General features: G+C 40.0%; 1 protein-coding gene across 1 annotated transcript in view; it reads right to left on the reverse strand.

Annotated features, from left to right (window-relative positions):
- CFAP43 (cilia and flagella associated protein 43) overlaps window positions 1-21,539 on the reverse strand; it is a 103,422-nt gene that overhangs the window by 78,570 nt on the left and 3,313 nt on the right. The window contains exons 3-5 of the mRNA XM_052661087.1: window positions 13,803-13,899; window positions 7,523-7,690; window positions 4,750-4,900 (exon numbers count right to left, since the gene is read on the reverse strand). Coding sequence (XP_052517047.1) covers window positions 4,750-4,900; window positions 7,523-7,690; window positions 13,803-13,899 — 416 coding nt within the window. The remainder of the gene's footprint in view (window positions 1-4,749; window positions 4,901-7,522; window positions 7,691-13,802; window positions 13,900-21,539) is intronic.

Consider the following 21,539-nt stretch of genomic DNA (forward strand, 5'->3'; position numbering starts at 1 on the left):
AGTTCACGAAACATCCTACCTGACTTTGATTCCATGGAAAACTCAAGAGAGAAATGCACAAAATCTGTGGATGTACCTAGAAGAAAAACTGGCTTTGGGAACTAAAACTAAGGGTCTGTGGCAAAATTTGCCTGTAAAGGACTAGGTAAAAAATAAGCTTTGTGGACCACATAGGTCTCTGTTATATTCCTTTCTTTTTTTTTTAACACTTAAAAAATATGTAAAAGAACAGTCTTAGCTTGCTTGAAGTCACATAAAGGCAGGTGATAGTTTGTTGATCTCTGCCTTAGATGATAATATCTCAGTATTATGTCCCCTATAGCTTTAAAACACTCTGTCCAGCAGGGGAGAGGCCATTCCCTCTTTCTGTCCACACAGAGCAGGCCTCCTTGTAAGTCCTGGACCACCTGGTTATCTTCCCAGAGGTAAAATATTTTGGACACGTGCCCTCACCTCTGCCCCCCCAGAGCACTGATTAAGATTCTGAATTCAAAGTCCTATAAAGTAAAATAGCATGGCATTCTTTCCTTTCTATTTAAACAAGTCAAACATACTACACTTTACTTTTATTTATCTATTTACATATTTGTTTATAACAAAACATTTAGTACTATCTTGGGTTTTTTTTTAATGCTATACTATATTTAGAATTGCATTAGCTACAACATAATGTCTTTGTTTTCTTTAGGCATCCTTATAGCCATAAGAACAGAAAACATTTTTAATAAGCTAATGGCCAAATTAATAGAATTGTTATATTCTTTGAGAGATCCATATTTATTTCATTCATTTATTCATTGATCTACCAAATATTTACATATTATGCACTGTTCTAAGCACAGGGAGGTAGCAATGAACAAAACAAACAAACAAACAAACAAAATCTACCCTCATGGGACTTAATCCTGGTAAGGGAAAACAGAGCAAAAAGAAATTAAGGAAAAAGAATTATATATACATACATAAATAAAATATTATGTGTTGAAAGCGCTGTGAGAGAAAAATAAAGCTGGGGAAGTTGGAATAGGTCTCGTGGTGGGGGAATATGGTAAACCCATGTAAATAGCCATTTTTTCCATTCAAAACTTGATCATGCAGGCCACCATTGTAATAAATACTCAGTTATTTAAATAGCATATATTGCTCTTTAATTTAGGAAAGGTAAAGCAGGTGTAGCCCTGCCAAAGTAATTATTCTACTGGATTCCCAACTGATACAAATTTTTGCATGTTAGTATTTCCACAAACATTTACTGGGTGTTGATTATATACCATGTATTGTACCAGAGAGATCACTTGTATTACTAAGATTATCCCTTTTCTCAATAGGACAATCACCTATTGAGCGAGAAGTAGTATCAACAAACATCAGAATCAGAAAACATGGTAGTTTATAGCAGAAGAGTATTTAAATATTACAAGAGAACCCACAGGAAAGCAATTTGTTCTTCCTGATGGAGTGAAGGAAATGGACAGAGAGAGAATTGTCATTTGAGATGGATCATGAAATATGAAAGCATAAGTGCTTCATATATAGAAGCACTTCTCATTATAAGTTTTTTAAAGGCTAGGTCATCTTGTCATCTTTAATGTATGGTTGGTCTATTTCATGCCCTCATAGCCTTGAATCCTTAGAAAATAAAACTTGAGTCACAATTTAGCCACCCAGTGGGCATAAAAAAGGGACAAAATCACTCAAAAGAATTAAACTGTTGCTGATAAATGACGTTTTTGTGGTATCTGAGATTTGACTCAGAGGGAAAAGAGTTACTGACTACCATTATTTAATCTTCATAATTTAAAAGTTCCCTGGTTGTCTTGATGACATTTGACTATAAATCACAAAAAGAAAGACTCTTTCCTAGTATGGCAATGAACTTGAAAATTTTTTAAAAACCACACATATCTGGTTCTCATAATGTTAGTGAACATATATGCCTCAGAGGGTGAGGATTAAAACTTGGAATTTTCTTGCCTTAGTATATTAAACTAGTACTGTGTGCAGTTTTATTTAAGATAAACCTGGGCTTGTCTTCCTATTATTTTTTTCATCAATAAATATGTTCTGTGCCATTTAAAAATAAATGTGATATTACATGGTGTAAGCAGAAATAATAATTTTCAATTATGGAAATTGAAAATTTTAAAAGAAAAGGTGCCAACAAGTGTTTAAAAGTATTTGTTGGTAACACCATATCCTTGCTCAGTCCTCTGGAATCAAACATTTTGATCACTTGAAGACCAAACATAAAATACTCAAGCCCAACTTAATATTGCTTTAGAAAATGTAAGCATCTGATTATGTGTCAGAATATTTGAGCTTTAAGAGGAATTTCCATTTAGCAATTTTTTTCAAGGTCGCTGGAAAAAGAAAACTGGACACTTCAGATTAAATTCACCGTCTTGGATACAATTTCTGCCCAGATAACATCTGCCTTTGATTTCCCCCATGCTACTACTGGATACTATTTCTAATGCCCCAAATAAGTTGTATAATGTGATCCTTGCCCATTTAAAGACCTATTATGTGCTTTTCTACTCTTAGCTACAAGAGAGATAAGGGGACTATTTAATATTTGTAATTTTATAAAAATCCACATTTGTCAATTTTTAAGACCTTTAAATAGGTCAAATCCTTACTAAATTTCTTTGCCATTGGTACTGGGCCACAAGAAACTTCATTCAAAGGAAGAGAATCAAGACATTTGAGATCGATGTTTAGTTACACTTTCACATGTATAGACATTACTCAATATGTTAGCAATGTTTTTCACCTTATTTATCCATAAGATGAAAGAATTAAATAGTGTCAAAATTGACTTCTAATTTAAATGTAAAATAAATGGCTTTAGTAACAGTCCCTGTATAATTTAGAGATGTCAAACTTAAATATTAAATTTCTGTTTTCAGGAAAAAATTGCAATGTACTGAGTTACAAAAGTCCTAGGAAAGAAATATGTCTGTTTATTATGAGCATTTTTTAAAAATGGTAACTCCATATTTAAGTATTTAAAGAAGGCATTTCTGTACTGTTAAAAGTATAGGCATTTCCTGTACTATTAAAGAATTAGCTATTTTCTATAATTTGAAAAAGTGAATAATCGTCATCTTTTAGAGGAAATACTAAGAGCATACAATCTTTTCTCTTACTTGACATTTTTTAAATGATAAGAACAATTGCCTGAGTTTTAAGTGCTTTATGTAGGATCCATGAAGTTGGTACACAGGGTGAATGATGCGGTTGAAATAGTTGAAAATGCGGCTTCTTTGGTATCAAAAACTAAACATAGAAACATATTTTCCAGTTGTAAATCTTGAAGGCTGAGGTGTTTGTTTTTACTCTGCTGCCCCACTGTGGCTGAGTGTGGTTGCATTTCCAAGGTAAAGACTTATACTATTAACAGGAATTAGTTATCTTCTGTAATCAAGAAAAGTGAATAATTGTCATCCTTTAGAAGAAATACTATAAGCATACAAATTTTGCTTGCCAGAGACTTTTTCATAAACCAATTATCACATGGAACTATTTGAAATATCTGTAGCCTAACGCTCTGCAGTGGTCAGAAGCATTTGGGAACCTCTACTTCCGTTCTCCTTGGCTTGGAGCTTTCACACAAGTGTTCACACAACGCAGGTTCCAGAGGCGCAGCAGAATCCAGCTCCTTACTTTCACCCCAAAGACCCTGCAGGTGTCACTCTCTGCCCCCGGCCTCCTTCTTGACCATCACTGTGCCTTACTCCCCAGCTCCCTGTTCACTGTGCTCCAGCCACAGGATTCTCTTCTCAGCTCAAGAATACTGAATTCTCTTCTCTCCCAGGGCCTTCGCACATGCAGTGCCCTCTGCCTGAACACCCTTCACCCTGCTTATAGCAGGAGGAATGCCCCCTCGTCCTTCAGAGTCATCCCTCCAGAGGCCTTCCTTGAGCAGCATGTTGATCTCTCCCTCCCCTCCACCCCCATCTCCCATTTATCCTTTTATAACATTTGCCACATTTTGCAACGATTTACTGTATCTCTTTACTTTTGGTACTGACGTCGTTGTCTCTCTCCCTAATAGAATGGATGCTCCGAGAGGTAGGCCTATGCCTGGTTGGTCACCACATAACCCTGTTGTCTAAAACTGTGCCTGTTATACACAAGGAGCTTGATAAGTATCTGTTGAATGAAAAAAAATGAGTAACTGTTGGCAAACTCCCTTATGAAACTTTCTTCCACTGTTTTCCAGGGCCTCATTCTCTCCTGGATTTTCTCCTATTTCTGTGACTGCTTCTCCTCAGACTCCGCTTCTTCCTCCTGTCTTTTGCAGACATTTTCGTCTCTGGCTGTCTTCCCTGACACCCTCTCTCTCCTTTCCCTCACCCCCTACCCATTCCCCCACCCCATGCTCCATGCTCCCACTATCCTCTCTGCAGTAATGACTCCAACTTATTTCGTCCCCAGCACTGCCTTCTCTCCGACGCTAGGTCCACGTTGCCCGTGTCCACCTGTTATCTCCACCTGGATGCCACCCAGCACTCCAAAGTCAGTATGTCCAACTCTGAAATCACAGCTGGGCCTCCTGCTTCAGTTAGCAAGGGCCATCATCTTCCTAGTCACTCAAACTCAAACTCAGAACTCCGGAGCCTTCATCTCTCATGGTCTCCAGGGTTAATCTGTAATAAAAACCAGGAAGATCCTCTCTATCTTGCCTATCTCATGGGATGGTCATGAAAGCCAACAGGCACACAAGGAGAGGGGCCAGGTCATTACCCTGAAAGTTTCTGCCTCTTCACCCACGAGTCCGGCAATGGCTGACACAGGGAGCACAGGTCCATAGATAGGGTCCTTGGGCAATGACTGGGGAAAAATGACATCTGTCTCATTAAAAAATGATCCATCTTCCAAAGGCAGTTTTACTGACCTGTAGGGGCAAAAAAGAGGTCAGAATAATCAGATTAACAGAAATTAGTCACTGATGGAACTGCTTCATACAAGTGGTAAGCAAAGTGGGAGGTGTTACAACTCATTAAAAAAAAAACAACTAACAGAAACCAGATAAAAGAGTAGATTTAAAACTATTTATCGTAAAAGGACAGATAATACACAGTCATGAATCAAGCACACAGGGATTTTTCAAACATTTTAAAAGTTAGTGTCCAAAGCAGCAATTGGAAACTTCAACGCTGCCAGGGGTTAGGCTAGTGCTGAGTGACCGGGTGGGACTGTGGCAGATGGGAAAGTATTTTCCCTCCTGTGAAGGAGTGGAAAAAATATATATAGGGTCTCTACCTAGTTTCCGGGCACAGAGTTCCTGACACTCTTATAAGTTCCTAAGTGCGTTAGGAGCTTCTTTTGTTCTATTGAGGCGATTCTGGGTGGGCTCCTGAAAGGCTCCTGAATGGGTACTGCTCACCAGAAAGACCAAGCCATGACTAGAGGCTTGGAAGTTTCAGCTTCTACTCCCATCTTCCAGAGAGAGCAGAGGAGCTAGAAATGGAGCAAACTGATCATGTAATGGTAGGGAGTCGGGAGAGCTTCCAGGTTGGTGAACACGTACACTGGGAGGGTGATGCGGTCTAACCAACTCCCAGAAATGGGACAGAAATTCCTTCATTCGAGACCCTCCAAGACCTCACCCCATGTGTCGCCACCTGGCTGCTCGTCTGCAGCCTTCATCATATCCTTCAATAAACCAGTAAACGTCAGTAAGTGCTGTCCTGAGTTCTGGGAGTTGTTCTTGCAGATTAATGTAACCCCAGGAGAGGGTCATTGAAATCTCTAATCTGTAGCTGGTTAGTCGGAAGTACAGGTAACAACCTAGTCTGCAGCTAGCATCTGAAGTGGAAGGGGGAGGGCAGTCTTGTAGGACTGAACCCTTAGCCTGTGGAATCTGGTTCTATCTCTAGGTAGAGTGTCAGAATTGAGTTGAATCATAAACACCCAGCTGGTATCATGGAGAATTGTTGGTGTCGGGGTGGGGGGGGCGCGGTGTGGGTGGGGGCAGGTGGGAACTTCCTCCACAAACGTCAGAAATGAAGTGTTCATTGTGATAGTAAACAAAACTCATGAAGAAGAAAAACACAGCAGGGAAGAACTAGGCTTTTTCTGACAAAGAAACAGAAAATCTAAGAATTTTTTCTCTGTACACACCTCCTAAAGCTGGCAGGTGCCACTCAGTTCTAACCAAGAGGGTTTGCTGGATTGTGAGAATTTTGATTTCAAAATTTCAAGAGAATATCAGAATCTAGAATTGATGAGAAATTTCTCAAATTTTAAATATTGGTAACTAACTCAAATAAAAACACATGGACCAAAATTAACATATATGTAGATTAAACTCAGCTACCTTTACAACCTCTGGTATCAGGAATTTATTTTCAGATTTACCATATATTTACTTTTAAACTATAACATGGTTATAAAGATGAGTTTAGAGAACTCACGGCTTTACGTGTTAAGTTCCAAACGTCCTTGGTTCTGTTTTATGAATGATGAATAATTTTGAAAAATCATCATGCAAAAATAGTATTTACCACTCAAATGTAAGGCTTAACTAAGTATTTTCAAATCCTGCTTGTTTTCTGATCCAGAACAATCCACTTACTTTATATTTTCTTATAGAAAAATCACAACTCAACATTCAGAACTGGAGAAGAATATTCAAGGGAAACAAAACAAAATGTGATAAATTGCTTGTCTGCCCTGGCAAAGATCTGATAGAGACATTATCCACTTTATGAAAAGGTACAGTGTTGTCAACTCTGCCCTGAGACTGATTTGGCTATTCAGTGGATTCTCTTGAAAATGAAATTGAGACATAAAGAATACTGAGGAGAAAGAAGTGCCTCTCTTAGGGTTCTCCAGTTTGAAAACTTTATTAACTAGCTTCACATTTCTCTTTAAGAAGGCAGGTTTTCAAAATCTGCAACTTCAAGAATGTGCATGTCCAATGTCCCCTTAGTCTTTGACTTTGGGGAGTGTGCAGAGAATGGTAGGCTCAGGACCACCTTAAGTCTTTGGACTCTTTTCAACAAAGGTACCGTGATCATCAACTATCACCAGGACATTGGTCTTTTAACTTCTCTTTGACCCAGTCCTATTGAAATAGGCAATTCCATGATTTCACTACATGCGATGACCCTTTTGTTTATAGACAATGTGGCTGAGAATATAATCTATACATTTCCCATATCTAAAATGTTCTTATTTTTGAGACTTCAATTGGGTATCAAAATAATAGGAACAAAAAACACGATCTTTTAGAAATACATGTATATTTAATACAATAGGCATACTTTGAAATGGCGAGAGTAAATACAATTTTGGAAAATTAAACCATGTTGTAATAAGGTTGATATTTAAACTCAATGGGAAATCAAGTTAAAGAGAATCCCTTCAAAATGCAACCAACCACTCCAAAGTATGGGAAAAGATGTTTTAACATGTGTGTATAAAGCCATTTAATTCACCAAATCGACCCAATCTCGTTACATGAATGCAAACAAAACTCCCCATTTTGCTAGGTTGTAATGAAGTCTCTTACTTTGCTTTGAGATAATGTTCCTGGTTACTTCTTTCGATGGTCCACACAGTTACTGCACTTGGACTTGACAAGCACAGCTGGTGCCAATTCATGGGGTTAAAAGTCATCTGGCTCACATCTACACCAGGTTGTGACTTCCTGCACAAAATGACACCTGATTCCCAGTTCCTGAGACAAAATTGAGTTTGGTGAAAAATACTTCATTTGAATTTCATGTCTTGAGAACATATATCTAATTATTGGGTTGGCCATAAAGTTCATTCAGGCTTTTCCATAAGAGAGAATGAAAACCTGAATGAATTTTTGGCTATTCCCAAAACTTGAAAACAACTTACATAACTTGAGAATTTATTATATAATTTATTAATCTATTATCTTAATATCAAAGTTAAAATAATCATGCTTATAATTATAGTGTACCCTCCTAGGGAAGCAAGACAATTATTTTAAAATATTACTCTGCAATGTGCTAATAAGGCTGTTTCATGCTCCTTATCAAATCTGGATTTGACCCATTTATATCTAGAAAGTGGAAAGTACCATCACATGTGCTGAAAAGTGTAGGTGCCTAAATCGCTTAGTACTACAGATGAGTACTCCTTATGAGTTGAGATGCCCTGTATGCACTGATACCAGCTGATCATTTACGGAGTTTTAAAAATCACAGTAGGCTTCCCAGGTGGCTCAGCACTAAAGAATCCACTTGCCAATGCAGGAGATGCGGGTTCAGTCCCTGAGTGGGGAAGACCCCCTGGAGAAGGAAATGGCAACCCACTCCAGTATTCTTGCCTGGGAAATCCCATGGACAGAGCAGCCTGGCGGGCTACAGTCCATGGGGTCTCAAAGAGTGAGACATGACTTAGGTACTAAACCACTACCACCTGTCCCAGGAAGAGCCCATAGGGTTATGCTCGGTTACATTGTTTGGGTTTTGCCCCTTTAACAACTAACAAAAATCATATTACTAGTAGTTTGCTGCTACTGCTACTGCTAAGTCGCTTCAGTCATGTCCGACTCTGTGCGACCCCATGGACTGCAGCCTACCAGGCTCCTCCATCCATGGGATTTTCCAGGCAAGAGTACTGGAGTGGGTTGCCATTGCCTTCTCCTGTTTAAACTAGTAGTTTAAAACAGATTAACTCATTTACCCACTTGAGAGAATATCTTGAATGCCTATCATGAGCAAGGTCCTTTGCTAGATAAAATAAACAGAAGAAAAATTCACGTGAGCTGTCCCCTCATAAGGAGCCAGAACTCCACTCAGGGTTGTGAATTGCAAACTAGAACTAAATTGTGTGGAGTTCACCCTGTTTCTTGGCTCCCTCCTGCTCCCACCTCCTTCCATCCCCATCACACAGGTCCCATCCATCACATTAACTAATCTCTTGCTGGTATCACTGATTCCCTGGATTGTTTTTACTTTCTGCCTCAGATGCCTGGGAAAACACATCAACCCTGGATGGATATGGCTGAAAACCTGAGCTGCTGAAACAAAAGAACAAATATCACAGGACTATGTTTGTCGGTGATATTATAAATCCATATTTACCACCAACGAGGACCCTCATATCCTCCTTTGTTTCTCTGGTTGGTTCTCTTTCCTACTCTCTAAAAGTGCTGATTTTTAATATTCTCCATTTTCCTGAAGGCTCTAACTCCTCCGGCTCCTTCTTACTCTCAGTAAATGGCCTTGACTTCAATGAAGAAAAAAGAGGTTATCAGCTGAAAATTCCTCCAAATTTCTGAGATCGAGTGTGACAACCTGCCAAGTTCTGTATCATTCTTTCCTTATCCTCTTCTGTTACAATGGAAGACATATCCTCCCTTCTGCTTAAGGCCAGTTTTACCACCTGTGCTTTGGACCCTATAGCTCTTGACTTCTTAAGAACATTAGTTTACCCATTATTCCTTCTCTTTTGCACCTTTGGGCTCTCCCTCTGTCCTGACTCCTCTCTGTCAACCCTGAAGTGCTCACCTGTACCATCTTTTAAAAAAGGAGCCAACCTTCCCTTGGAGCCAACCTTCCTGAGTGAGTTGTTTAAACTGTGTCCTCTTCCTCACTCCTGTTCTCCCCTCATCCCAGGATATCTGCACCCCATCGCCACCATTCCACTGACACAGATATCTGTCTCTCATCTGTCTGTCTCCAAGACCCACTGACATCCACCTTCACCCCAAACCTGGCAGGCTCTTTTCAGTCCTTGTCTAACTTAACTTCTGCAGGACTGGACTCAGCTCACCACAACTACCTTCTGGGATGACTCTTGGACTCTCTGTCAACAAAGCTCTTATGTGAAACCGCTGTCAGCCCCATGCTGTTTCTGGGCCCTGGATCACCTGTTCTGCCTAGCTGACTTGGTGGCTGTCTAACTGCATAGGTTTCAACTAACTTCATGGGCCCACTTTGCTTGCACCTCATCTCATGCCTGCTCTACACACCCAGAGCCTCAGGTTGCACTAAGTCTGAAAGTGGGGCGGAGTTAATACCCTGTGCAGGGGACTTTTGATTGATGGGGTAACAGGAGTGGTGGGCAAGTTCCCATATCTTCCTCTCCCCTTCCCAGCCCTTTGTGTCATAGCCCAGGGACTGTCCATGTTCACAGTATTCCACACGGCCTCTCAAAAGACCACCTGTGGGACAGAGCAGCTAAGTGGTGCCCAGTGAATTCATGTGTGCTCACATTGGCTCTCTTCCTTCCCTCCCTCCCCCTTTCTAGCTTGCCTCCTTCCTGGAACTGTACTCTCTCCTAAAGAAGGGGCATGTGAGTTTCTGCCTCAGGCTCTGCTTTCTTCAGAATCCAGGCTCAGGTGCGTTTTGGAACCTCCATTCCTCTGTCCGTCCTCGCTCCATGACTGCTCCTTCTGAATGTCCTATGAGGCCCTTTTCCCCTTTCAGCCCCTTTTATTGGCGTTCCTCTAGGTTCTGTTAAAGGTTCTCTTGTAGGGGCTCTATCCACTTTCAGCACTCTGACTACTAATCTAACAACTCCCAAATGTTAACCTCCAGCACTCTCTCCTGAGCTCTGGTCCTAGCTATCTAGGACAGAGGCAAACTGCGTCTCTCAAAGTCTATTCTCCATTTCTCCTTCCTAGTAACAGAATCCCCTAGTTTCTAAGCAGGTACATGGTCACCCACAGTGAGGACCATATTTCCCAGCAGGCTTTGTAGCTCCATGTGGCTTGTGACCAAAGTGGCCAGTGGCCTCTAAGTGGTAGTGATGCGTGCAGTTCCCACGCTTTGTGTCCAACAAAGGTTTGTTCTCTCCCCATTATGCTTTTCCCTTCCATGCGGCTCCCCAAAATACATGGCTGGCGCCCCACTTTAGACTAGAGATGAGGGCAACACCCTAGGAGTGCGAGAGCAACAGAATAGGGGAGACAGATCCCAGATACTGGTAAGCCACCAGATCAGCCACAGGCTGCTCATACCCAAACTGCTACACGGGAGAAAAAAAAACCTCCTGTCTTGTTTACATTATCTCTTTAGGGTGATTTGGGTTTCTGTAGCAGCAACTGAACCTTAATCCTAACTGATATATCAACTGCCAACTAAACATCACCATTTCTTTATCTCAGGCACCCTCAACTCAGCTTGTCCCAACTCATCTTCCCCAATCGCCTCCTCCAGCCTCCCTCCACCCAAGCCTTCTATATCTTTCTGAAAGGCACCATCATATACCCAAGTTTACCAAGTCACAACTCTGGGTAAAACCCTCAACTGTCCCTCTCGCTCAGCACCATGCCCAACATTCAGTCAGTCACCAAGCCCAATGGTGCTGCCTCCTAAACACCTCCCAAATATCTCCATTTTCCTGCATCCCTATGCTCACTATTCTAGTCCATGCCACGACTATCTCTCATCTGGACCACCAAAGCCTCTTAATTGATGTTCCCTCCTTGATGTGACCAGAAGATCTTTATATGCAGACTGATCATGTTATTTTCACATTCCTGGTAAAAGTCCTTAATAGACTCCCGCTGCCTCTATGATAAAGGATGTGCCAACTTGCATGACTTATACAGAGGATGAGTATCCTTTTGCATGAGTTATTAATAACATACCCCTTTCATTCTCACATGTGTCCAGATTTGGATGATAAACTCCATGGTCTCATATTTACAAGGCTGATCACACACTGGCCTCACACTGTCCCTTTGGGCTTGCCTCTCATGGCTGGTCTCTCGTTTACGGCATTACGACCTCTTAATTAAATCTTCAAATTTGCCATATTTTCTGACCTTATGGCCTTTGTGCATGCCTTTTCTCTGCTTAGAATCTTCTTCCTTCCCTTCTTCACAAATCTCGTTCCTACTCATCTTTTAAGCATTGGTATGGATGTATTTGTGTCTCCTACAATTCATAGGTTAAGGTCCTTACCCTCAGTACCTCAGAGTGTGACCTTATTTGGAAGGAGGGTCTTTCCTAAATGAAATGAAGTCATTTAGTGTGGCCCAACTCCAATATGATTAGTAACCTTATAAAAGGGGAAATTAAGAGGCAAACACAAACAAGGAGAATACCATGTGAACACGAGGACAGTTATTCACAGTCAGGAACAGATTCTCCATTATAGCTCAGCAGGAATCAATCCTGCTGACACCTTGATCTCAGATTTCTGCCCTCCAGAACTGAGACAATAAATTTTTGTGGTTAAACCACTCAGTTTGTGGTACTTTGTTAATGGCAGCCCTAGGAAACTAAAACAATCATTAACAGGTGGGTGAGTAAACAGATTGTGCTATATACCATGGAATACAAAGGAATGAGCTATTGAAACACACAGCAGCGTGGGAGAATTTAAAAATAACTGTGCAGCATGGAAGAAGTCAGATTAAAAAAAATAGTATATAATGTATATGCAATTCTATAAAATGCAAACTAACTCAGAGTGAGAGAAAATACACCACTGGCTCCCCAGGGGTGAAGGCAGGGAAGCAGTGGTGTACAGGTATGTGTGCCCAATCACTCAGTCATGGCAGACTCTATGAGGCCCCATGGACTGTAGCCCACCAGGCTTCTCTGTCCACGGGATTTCCCAGGCAATAATATTGGAGTGGGTTGCTGTTTCCTTCTCCAGGGGATCTCCCCAACACAGGGATCAACCCTGAGTCTCCTGAGTCCCCCGCATTGCCAGGTGGATGCTTTACCCTGGGAAGCCACATGTATGTGTGGCACACCTGGATCCGAAGGAGCACAGGAAAACTTTTGGAGATTATGGATATACTCATCATCCTGACCATGAATATGGATATATTCATCATCCTGGTTTCATGAATAAGTCAGAAGTCATCAAGTTGTATATATATAGCTTATTATACGTAAATTATATCTCAGTAAAGTTTTATTTTTTTTTAAGTAACTCTACATAAACTAAATGTTGTTCTCTGAATCTAGATTATTACATTCTTCCATGAGAAATGCTGGTGTGCGTGTGTGTGTGAGCACTCAGTGATGTCTAACTCTTTGCAACCCTATGGACCAACACCCACCAGGCTCCTCTGTCCATGGAACTTTCCAGGCAAGAATACTGGAGTGGGTTGCCATTTACTTCTCCAGGGGATCTTCCCTACCCAGAGACTGAATCCAAGTTTCTTGCATCCCCTGCATTGGCAGGTGGCTTCTTTAACAGTTGAGTCACCACAGAAGCCCTGAGAAAAGCTGGTATGTAAGGGGTATTCTCAATCATCTTTGGAATATTCCATATTTCACCTTAATAAGACAGATTTACCCCAGAAGGAGTCTATATTATGGATAGAACGGTGAGTGCATCTTGAAGGTGGCCACATGAAGTGACCCAGCAAAGACCAGACATGTGTCTTATTAACAAGTATTTTCTTTACAGCTGGAAAATGGGGTATGATGTTCTACTCTCTGAACATATAATTGTTCTAATGTCCCTAAAAATAATTACTTCAAACTGAGCTCTAATATAGAGACATCTTAATTTCAACATTATTGGAAAGTATAAAATAATTCAAAGGTATCATATGATTTAAGAAAGGATAAAACTTTATGTAATTATCCATGAATTCTTTACCTGACAAAGGAATATTATAACACATTAATAAGAAGAGAAAGACAATAATTAATCTGTTAGCTTTTGCCCTGCCAATTTGCTGCCTGAAAGTGGTGATTATATTAAGCTAATGCTTAGGACTGTTATTTGTTCCACTTTTCCTTGTTCCAGATTTTTCATGTAGATGTCCTTTGATACAATCTAGAAGGGCAAGATTAAAATGGGACCCAAAGAAAAGAATTCTGCAGGAGGCTGCAACTTACCAGAGGGCCAGTTCAAATTCTGGAAGGGAGGAGTAACTAGCCAGGTAGGTGCCACAGTAACTGAAGGAAAGTAAAGTGTAGTCTAGGAGAACGTTGCCTGTAATATAAAAACCCATTATAAGGATTTAATCATGTTCAGATTAACCATAGTCTTATTGTTTAATTTCCCTTATTTAATAATTTTTACATAATTCAAAAGCTTTGGCCCCTAGAATAAGAGATGTCTTGACTGACATCTAACACTATTAATAGAAAGTTATGAGCAAAGTTAAAATCCATTTTAAAAAGATTTTAGAGTGAATTAAGCCATGAGGTCTCTGTCTCGTGACTCCAGTGCAAAATTGAGTACACTACACCATGTATGTCCCCATGTGACTTGAAATGGCCCAAGAATAAATACACAAAACATGGTAATTAGAAAAGTTATTCATTCAAACAACTTGAAAAACCTTGAAGAGCTGCCATAATTCTAGCTTGCTTCCATATATCTGCCCCGTAGGTCATATCTGGCCCTTAGCTTAATATCTTTCGGTCTTTAGAACAGCTAAAAAAGTTCTTTTCTCATTTGTACCTGCAGCTGAAGAAATGAAACATGACTTTAAAAGTCTTAGCAACATGTTTAAAATGTGCATAGTGAGGATGCTAATACAGGGAAGTATCTGCTTCTGCCTTCCTTATATGTGAGGCTCTGGTTTCCCCTCCTTTAGCTGCTGCTCCTCAGTGTGGTTCCATAGATGCAAGCTTTGCCTTCTATGTTTGTCCTCTTTACATTCATGTCTTTGTATCACTTTTTACCTCTACCTTCAACAACAATAACAAAAATGTTATCAATTTAACACTCTGCCTAGCAATTATAAGCTTTTAAATAATTGTGACCTTGATAAGCAGAAAAACTTCATCTCAGTTTAAGAAACTCTTATAAATGAATGTTGAAAAATAAATAAAATGAATATTGAGACGGAAGACTTTATGCTTTTGGACATTGCTAGTCTTGTGGTTTGGACAAGTTCTTTTTCCACTGCTCTATCAGAATATCTGTCTTTTTTCCTTATCAGTTCATAAATGGTCTGAAAATACTTGGTCATATTTATTCAAATATTTTCCTCACTTTGTTGTTTGCTTTTTAATTTTTATGGTATTTTAGATGTTCACAAGCTTTAAATTTGTATGTAATCAAAAATATGTCTATTCTAAGTTGCACCCTTTATGTGAAAAGTTCTCTTCCATCCTCAAATTATTTCAGTTTTCCACCACGTATTTTCTACTTTTTGATGGGTTTGTTTTTTATAATGAGCTCTTATTTTTGTTTGATATAAGTTTTGGTGTACAGTATAACAATGAGTACATAACTTGATACTTTTGTTCTAATAAGTTTTCTTAACACCATCATTGAATAATCCAGATCATCTATTGTGTGTGTGTGTACATGTCTGGAAGCATCTTCATCATATACTTAGCTTTATAGATCCTAGAACCTGTCCCCAGCCTTCAACTCTTCCACTGATGGAGTGATTCCTATACCAATACCACAATCTACCTGTCTACAGCACCATTATGCTAAGAGGGCCCTTGGCCTTGGCATCCACCTCTTTCATATTATTCTCATTCTCTACTTTTTGTTCTGGAAGAACATTTATTCATATACTCCTGGCTCTCTAAAACATGATAAACCTATGATTTACAATCTGTGAAGAATATGAGAAATATAGTTATAATAACTATAATTTTCATGCAGAAATATGCTTCTTTATGTTTAAATATTTTATATCCATGACTTTTATGTTTTTCTTCATTGAGGTCAGTCATATTTCTTCCTTGAAGCATTCCTAAGCGTTTAAATCTTCCAATTGCATGGATATTTATTTTGAAATCAGCATCTTACTGGCATTATTTTATTAGTCTTAGCACACTGTTATCTATTAACTCCTTTTCCATAGGTATAATTTTTCTGTTTCATATTATGTTGCATTGGCTGGAAACTCCAAGTTGGTTTTAATATTAGTGGTAACAACAGGTATCCTCAGTGACTTAGACCTAACTTAATTGTAAATGCTTTTAGAGTTTCATTATTTAACATGAATGCTGGCTACTGGTTTGAATTAACTTTCATTGCTTGAACAGGGTAACAGCCAAATAATAAAGCTTGGGGAAATTTTAAAGAAGAAGGGTAGTTACATTCATGTACTGCCATACTTTGGAGATTATGGGTTTGGCTTCAGACCAGTGCAATAAAGCAAATATTGCATAAAGAAAGTCACAAGATATTTTTGGTTTCCCAGTACATATAGAAGTTATATTTAAACTATATTGTAGTCTAGTAAGTGTGCAATAGAATTATGTTTTTAAAATGTACCTTTCTTAATTTTAAAATATTTTATTACCAAAAGATGGGGCCTCCTTGATAGCTCAGCTGGTAAAGAATCTACCTGCAATTCAGGAGACTCTGGTTCAATTCCTGGGTTGGGAAGATCTGCTGGAGAAGGTATAGGTTACCCACTCCAGTATTCTTGGACTTCCCTGGTGACTCAGACTGTAAAGAATCTGCCTGCAATGTGGGAGACCTAGGTTCAATCCCTGGGTTGGGACAATCCCCTGGAGAAGAGATTACCAAAAGATGCTAAGCATCATTTGAGCCTTTAGTAAATAACAATCTTTTTGCTGGTGGAGGGACTTGCCTAGATGTTAATGGCTGCTGACTGACTGGGGAAGTGATTGCTGAAGGCTGGGTGGCTGTGGCAATTATAGTAAGACAACAATGAAGTTTGCCACGTCAAAGTCTCTTCCTTTCACGAATGATATCTCTGTAGCAGGCAGTGCTGTTTGATAGCATTTTACCCAGTGTAGAACTCCTTTCAAAACTGAAGTCAGTCTTCTCAAACTCTACCATCACTTTATCAACCAAGTTTATGTAACATTCTAGGCCCTTTCTTGTCATTTCAACAACCTCATAGCATTGTCACCAGAAATAGATTCCAACTCAATAAATCACTTTCTTAGCTCATCCATGAAAAGAAACGCCTCCTCTATTTAAGTTTTACAATGAGAGTGCAGCAATTCAGTCACATCTTCAGGCTCCACTTCTCATTCTAGTCCTCTCGCTATTTCCGCCACATCTGCAATGACTTCCTCCACTAAAGTCTTTTTTTTTTTTTTTTGAGTCTTGAACTGCTCAGTCACCCATCAGGGTTGGAATCCACTCCTTTCAAACACCTATTAGTATTGATATTTTGACCTCTTTCAATGAATTACAAATGTTCTTAGTTGCATCTAGAACGGTGAATATTTTTTAGAGGTTTTCAATCTATTAATACTTTGCCCAGACCTACTAAAGGAGTCACTCCCTACGGCACCTACAGTCTTACAAAATCTATTTCTTGAACAATAGGACTTGACTGGAGAAGTTACTCCTTGATCCAGAGGCTGCAGAAGGGATGTTGTGTTATCAGGCATGAAAACAACATTAATCTCATTGTACATCTTCATCAGAACACTTAGGTGACCAGCTGCACTGTCAATGAGCAGTAATATTTTGAAAGGAATTTCTTTTCTGAGCAGTAGTCTCAATAGTGAAATATTAAATTATTAAACATTAAATATTTTACTGAATATTAAAATATTTAGTAAAACATGCTGTAAATAGATATGCTCTCATCCAGGATGTGTAGAGTAGAGATAACAGGATTTGTAGAGTACACACAGAGTAGATTTACCATAACTTTTAAGAGCTCTAGATTTTCAAAATGGTAAATAAGCATTGGCGTCAACGTCAAGTCACAAGCTGCATTTATCTCTAGCAAGAGTCAGCCTGCCTTTGAAGCTTTGAAACCAGGTACTGATATCTTCCTCTATTTCTTTGCATGGATCACTGAGGAAGGCTTTCTTATCTCTCCTTGCTATTCTTTGGAACTCTGCATTCAAATGGGTGTATCTTTCCTTTTCTCCTTTGCTTTTTGCTTCCCTTCTCTTCACAGCTATTTGTAAGGCCTCCTCAGACAGCCATTTTGCTTTTTTGCATTTCTTTTTCCTGGGGATGGTCTTGATTCCTGTCTCCTGTGCAATATCATGAACCTCCATCCATAGTTCATCAGGCACTGTGTCTATCAGATCTAGGCCCTTAAATCTATTTCTCACTTCCACTGTATAGTCATAAGGGATTTGATTTAGGACATACCTGAATGGTCCAATGGTTTTCTCCACTTTCTTCAATTTCAGTCTGAATTTGGCAATAAGGAGTTCATGATCTGAGCCACAGTCAGCTCCTGGTCTTGTTTTTGCTGACTGTATAGAGCTTCTCCATCTTTGGCTGCAAAGAATATAATCAATCTGATTTCGGTGGTGACCATCTGGTGATGTCCATGTGTAGAGTCTTCCCTTGTGTTGATGGAAGAGGGTGTTATGACCAGTGCGTTCTGTTGGCAGAACTCTATTAGCCTTTGTCCTGCTTCATTCTGTACTCCAAGGCCAAGTTTGCCTGTTACTCCAGGTGTTTCTTGACTTCCTACTTTTGCATTCCAGTCCCCTATAATGAAAAGGACATCTTTTTTGGGTGTTAGTTCTACAAGGTCTTATAGGTCTTTATAGAATTGTTCAACTTCAGCTTCTTCAGCATTACTAGTCGGGGCATAGACTTGGATTACCATGATATTGAATGGTTTGCCTTGGTAATGAACAGAGATCATTCTGTCATTTTTGAGATTGCATCCAAGTACTGCATTTTGGACTGTTTTGTTGACTATGATGGCTACTCCATTTCTTCTAAGGGATTCCTGCCCACAATAGTAGATTTAATGGTCATCTGAGTTAAATTCACCCATTCCAGTCCATCTTAGTTCACTGATTCCTAGAATGTCAATGTTCACTCTTGCCATCTCTTGTTTGACCACTTCTAATTTTCCTTGATTCATGGACCTAACATTCCAAGTTCCTATGCAATATTGCTCTTTACAGCATTGAACCTTGCTTCTATCACCAGTCCCATCCACAACTGGGTATTGTTTTTGCTTTGGCTCCATCTCTTCATTCTTTCTGGAGTTATTTCTCCACTGATCTCCAATAGCATGTTGGGCACCTACCAACCTGGGGAGTTCATCTTTCAGTGTCCTATCATTTTTCCTTTTCATACTGTTCATGGGATTCTTAAGGCAAGAATACTGAAGTGGTTTGCCATTCCCTTCTCCAGTGGACCACATTCTGTCAGGTCAGAAATGGTAGGGATCTAACAGAAGCAGAAGATATTAAGAAGAGGTGGCAAGGATACACAGAAGAACTGTACAAAAAAGTTCTTCACAACCCAGATAATCACGATGGTGTGATCACTCACCTAGAGCCAGACATCCTGGAATGTGAAGTCAAGTGGACCTTAGGGAGCATCACTACAAACAAAGCTAGTGGAGGTGATGGAATTACAGTTGAGCTATTTCAAATCCTGAAAGATGATACTGTGAAAGTGCTGCACTCAATATGCCAGCAAATTTGGAAAACTCAGCAGTGGCCACAGGACTGGAAAAGGTCAGTTTTATTCCAATCTCAAAGAAAGCCAATGCCAAAAAATGCTCAAACTACCACACAATTGCACTCATCGCCTGGTGGGCTACCACCTATGGGGTCGCACAGAGTCAGACATGACTGAAGCAACTTAGCAGCAGCAGCAGCACTCGATAGTAAAGTAATGCTTAAAATTCTCCAAGCCAGGCTTCAGCAATACGTGAACTGTGAACTTCCAGATGTTCAAGCTGGTTTTAGAAAAGGCAGAGGAACCAGAGATCAAATTGCCAACATCCGGTGGATTGTGGAAAAAGCAAAAGAGTTTCAGAAAAATATCTATTTCTCCTTTATTGACTAGGCCAAAGCCTTTGACCGTGTGAACCACAATAAACTGTGGAAAATTCTGAAGGAGATGGGAATACCAGACCCACCTGACCTGCCTCTTGAGAAACCTGTATGCAGGCCAGGAAGCAACAGTTAGAACTGGACATGGAACAACAGACTGGTTCCAAATAGAAAAAGGAATACGTCAACACTGTATATTGTCACCCTGCTTATTTAACCTATATGCAGAGTATATCATGAGAAACGCTGGGCTGGAGGAAGCACAAGCTGGAATCAAGATTGCCGGGAGAAATATCAATAACCTCAGATATGCAGATGGCACCACGCTTATGGCAGAAAGTGAAGAAAAACTAAAGAGCCTCTTGATGAAAGCGAAATAGGAGAGTAAAAAAAGTTGGCTTAAAGCTCAAGATTCAGAAAACGAAGATCATGGCATCCGGTCCCTTCACTTCATGGCAAATAGATGGGGAAACAGTGGAAACAGTGTCAGACTTTATTTTGGGGGGCTCCAAAATCACTTCAGATGGTGATTGCAGCCATGAAATTAAAAGGCGCTTACTCCTTGGAAGGAAAGTTATGACCAACCTAGATAGCATATTCAAAAGCAGAGAGATTACTTTGTCAACAAAGGTCCATGTAGTCAAGGCTATAGTTTTTACAGTAGTCATGTATGGATGTGAGAGTTGGACTATAAAGAAAGTGAAGTGCCGAAGGATTGATGCTTTTGAACTGTGTTGTTGGAGAAGACTCCTGAGAGTCCCTTGGACTGCAAGGAGATCCAAGCAGTCCATCCTAAAGGAGATCATTTGGTGTTCATTGGTAGGACTGATGTTTAAGCTGAAACTCCAATACTTTGGACACATGATGCGAAGAGCTGACTCATTTGAAAAGATCCTGATGCTGGGAAAGATTGAGGGCAGGAGGAGAAGGGGATGACAGAGGATGAGATGGTTGGATGGCATCACTGACTCGATGGACGTGAGTCTGAGTGAACTCCGGGAGTTGGTGATGGACAGGGAGGCCTGGTGTGCTGCGGTTCATGGGGTCGCAAAGAGTCGGATACGACTGAGCGACTGAACTGAACTGACCTCTTCTCTCTATTAAAGTCCTAGAAGACATCTTCTTCCAGTACAAAGCTGATTTATCTAAATACAGTTAAAATCTGTTCCATAGTCTAGCCACCTTTATTAATTATCTTAGCAAGATCTTTTGAATGACTTCCTACAGCTTCTACATCAGCACTTGTTGCTTCACCTTACACTTTTATATTATGGAGATGACTTCTTTCTTTAAACCTCATGAACTGATAGCTTTGAATTTTTCTTCTGCAGCTTCCTCAGCTCTCTCAGTCTTCATAGAACTGAAGAGTTAGGGCCTGGCTTTTGAATAGGTTTTGGCTTAAGGGAATTTAAAGCTATTTGCTCATCAGTTCAGTTCAGTTCAGTTCAGTCTCTCAGTTGTGTCCAACTCTTTGTGACCCCATGAATCGCAGCACGCCAGGCCTCCCTGTCCATCACCATCTCCCGGAGTTCACTCAGACTCACGTCCATCGAGTCGGTGATGCCATCCAGCCATCTCATACAGATCATTAAAACTTTCTCCATATCATCAATGATGCTATTTTGCTTTCTTATATCTGTGTTCACTTTGAATTTCCTTTAAGAACTTTTCCTTTGCATTCACAACTTAGTTCACTATTTGGTGCAAGAGGCCTCGCTTTTGACCGCTCTTGGCTTTTGACATGTCTTCTTCACTGAGGTTAATTATTTCTAGCTTTTGATTTAAAGGGAGGGCTGTGTGACTCCTCCTTTCATTTGAACACTTAGAGGCCATTGTAGGGTTATTGTGCTGTATGCTCAGTTGTTTCAGCTGTGTTCGCCTCTTTGAGAGACCATGGACTGTAGCCCG

This window comes from Budorcas taxicolor, chromosome 23 (genome assembly GCF_023091745.1).
Source record: "Budorcas taxicolor isolate Tak-1 chromosome 23, Takin1.1, whole genome shotgun sequence".
NCBI lineage: Eukaryota > Metazoa > Chordata > Mammalia > Artiodactyla > Bovidae > Budorcas > Budorcas taxicolor.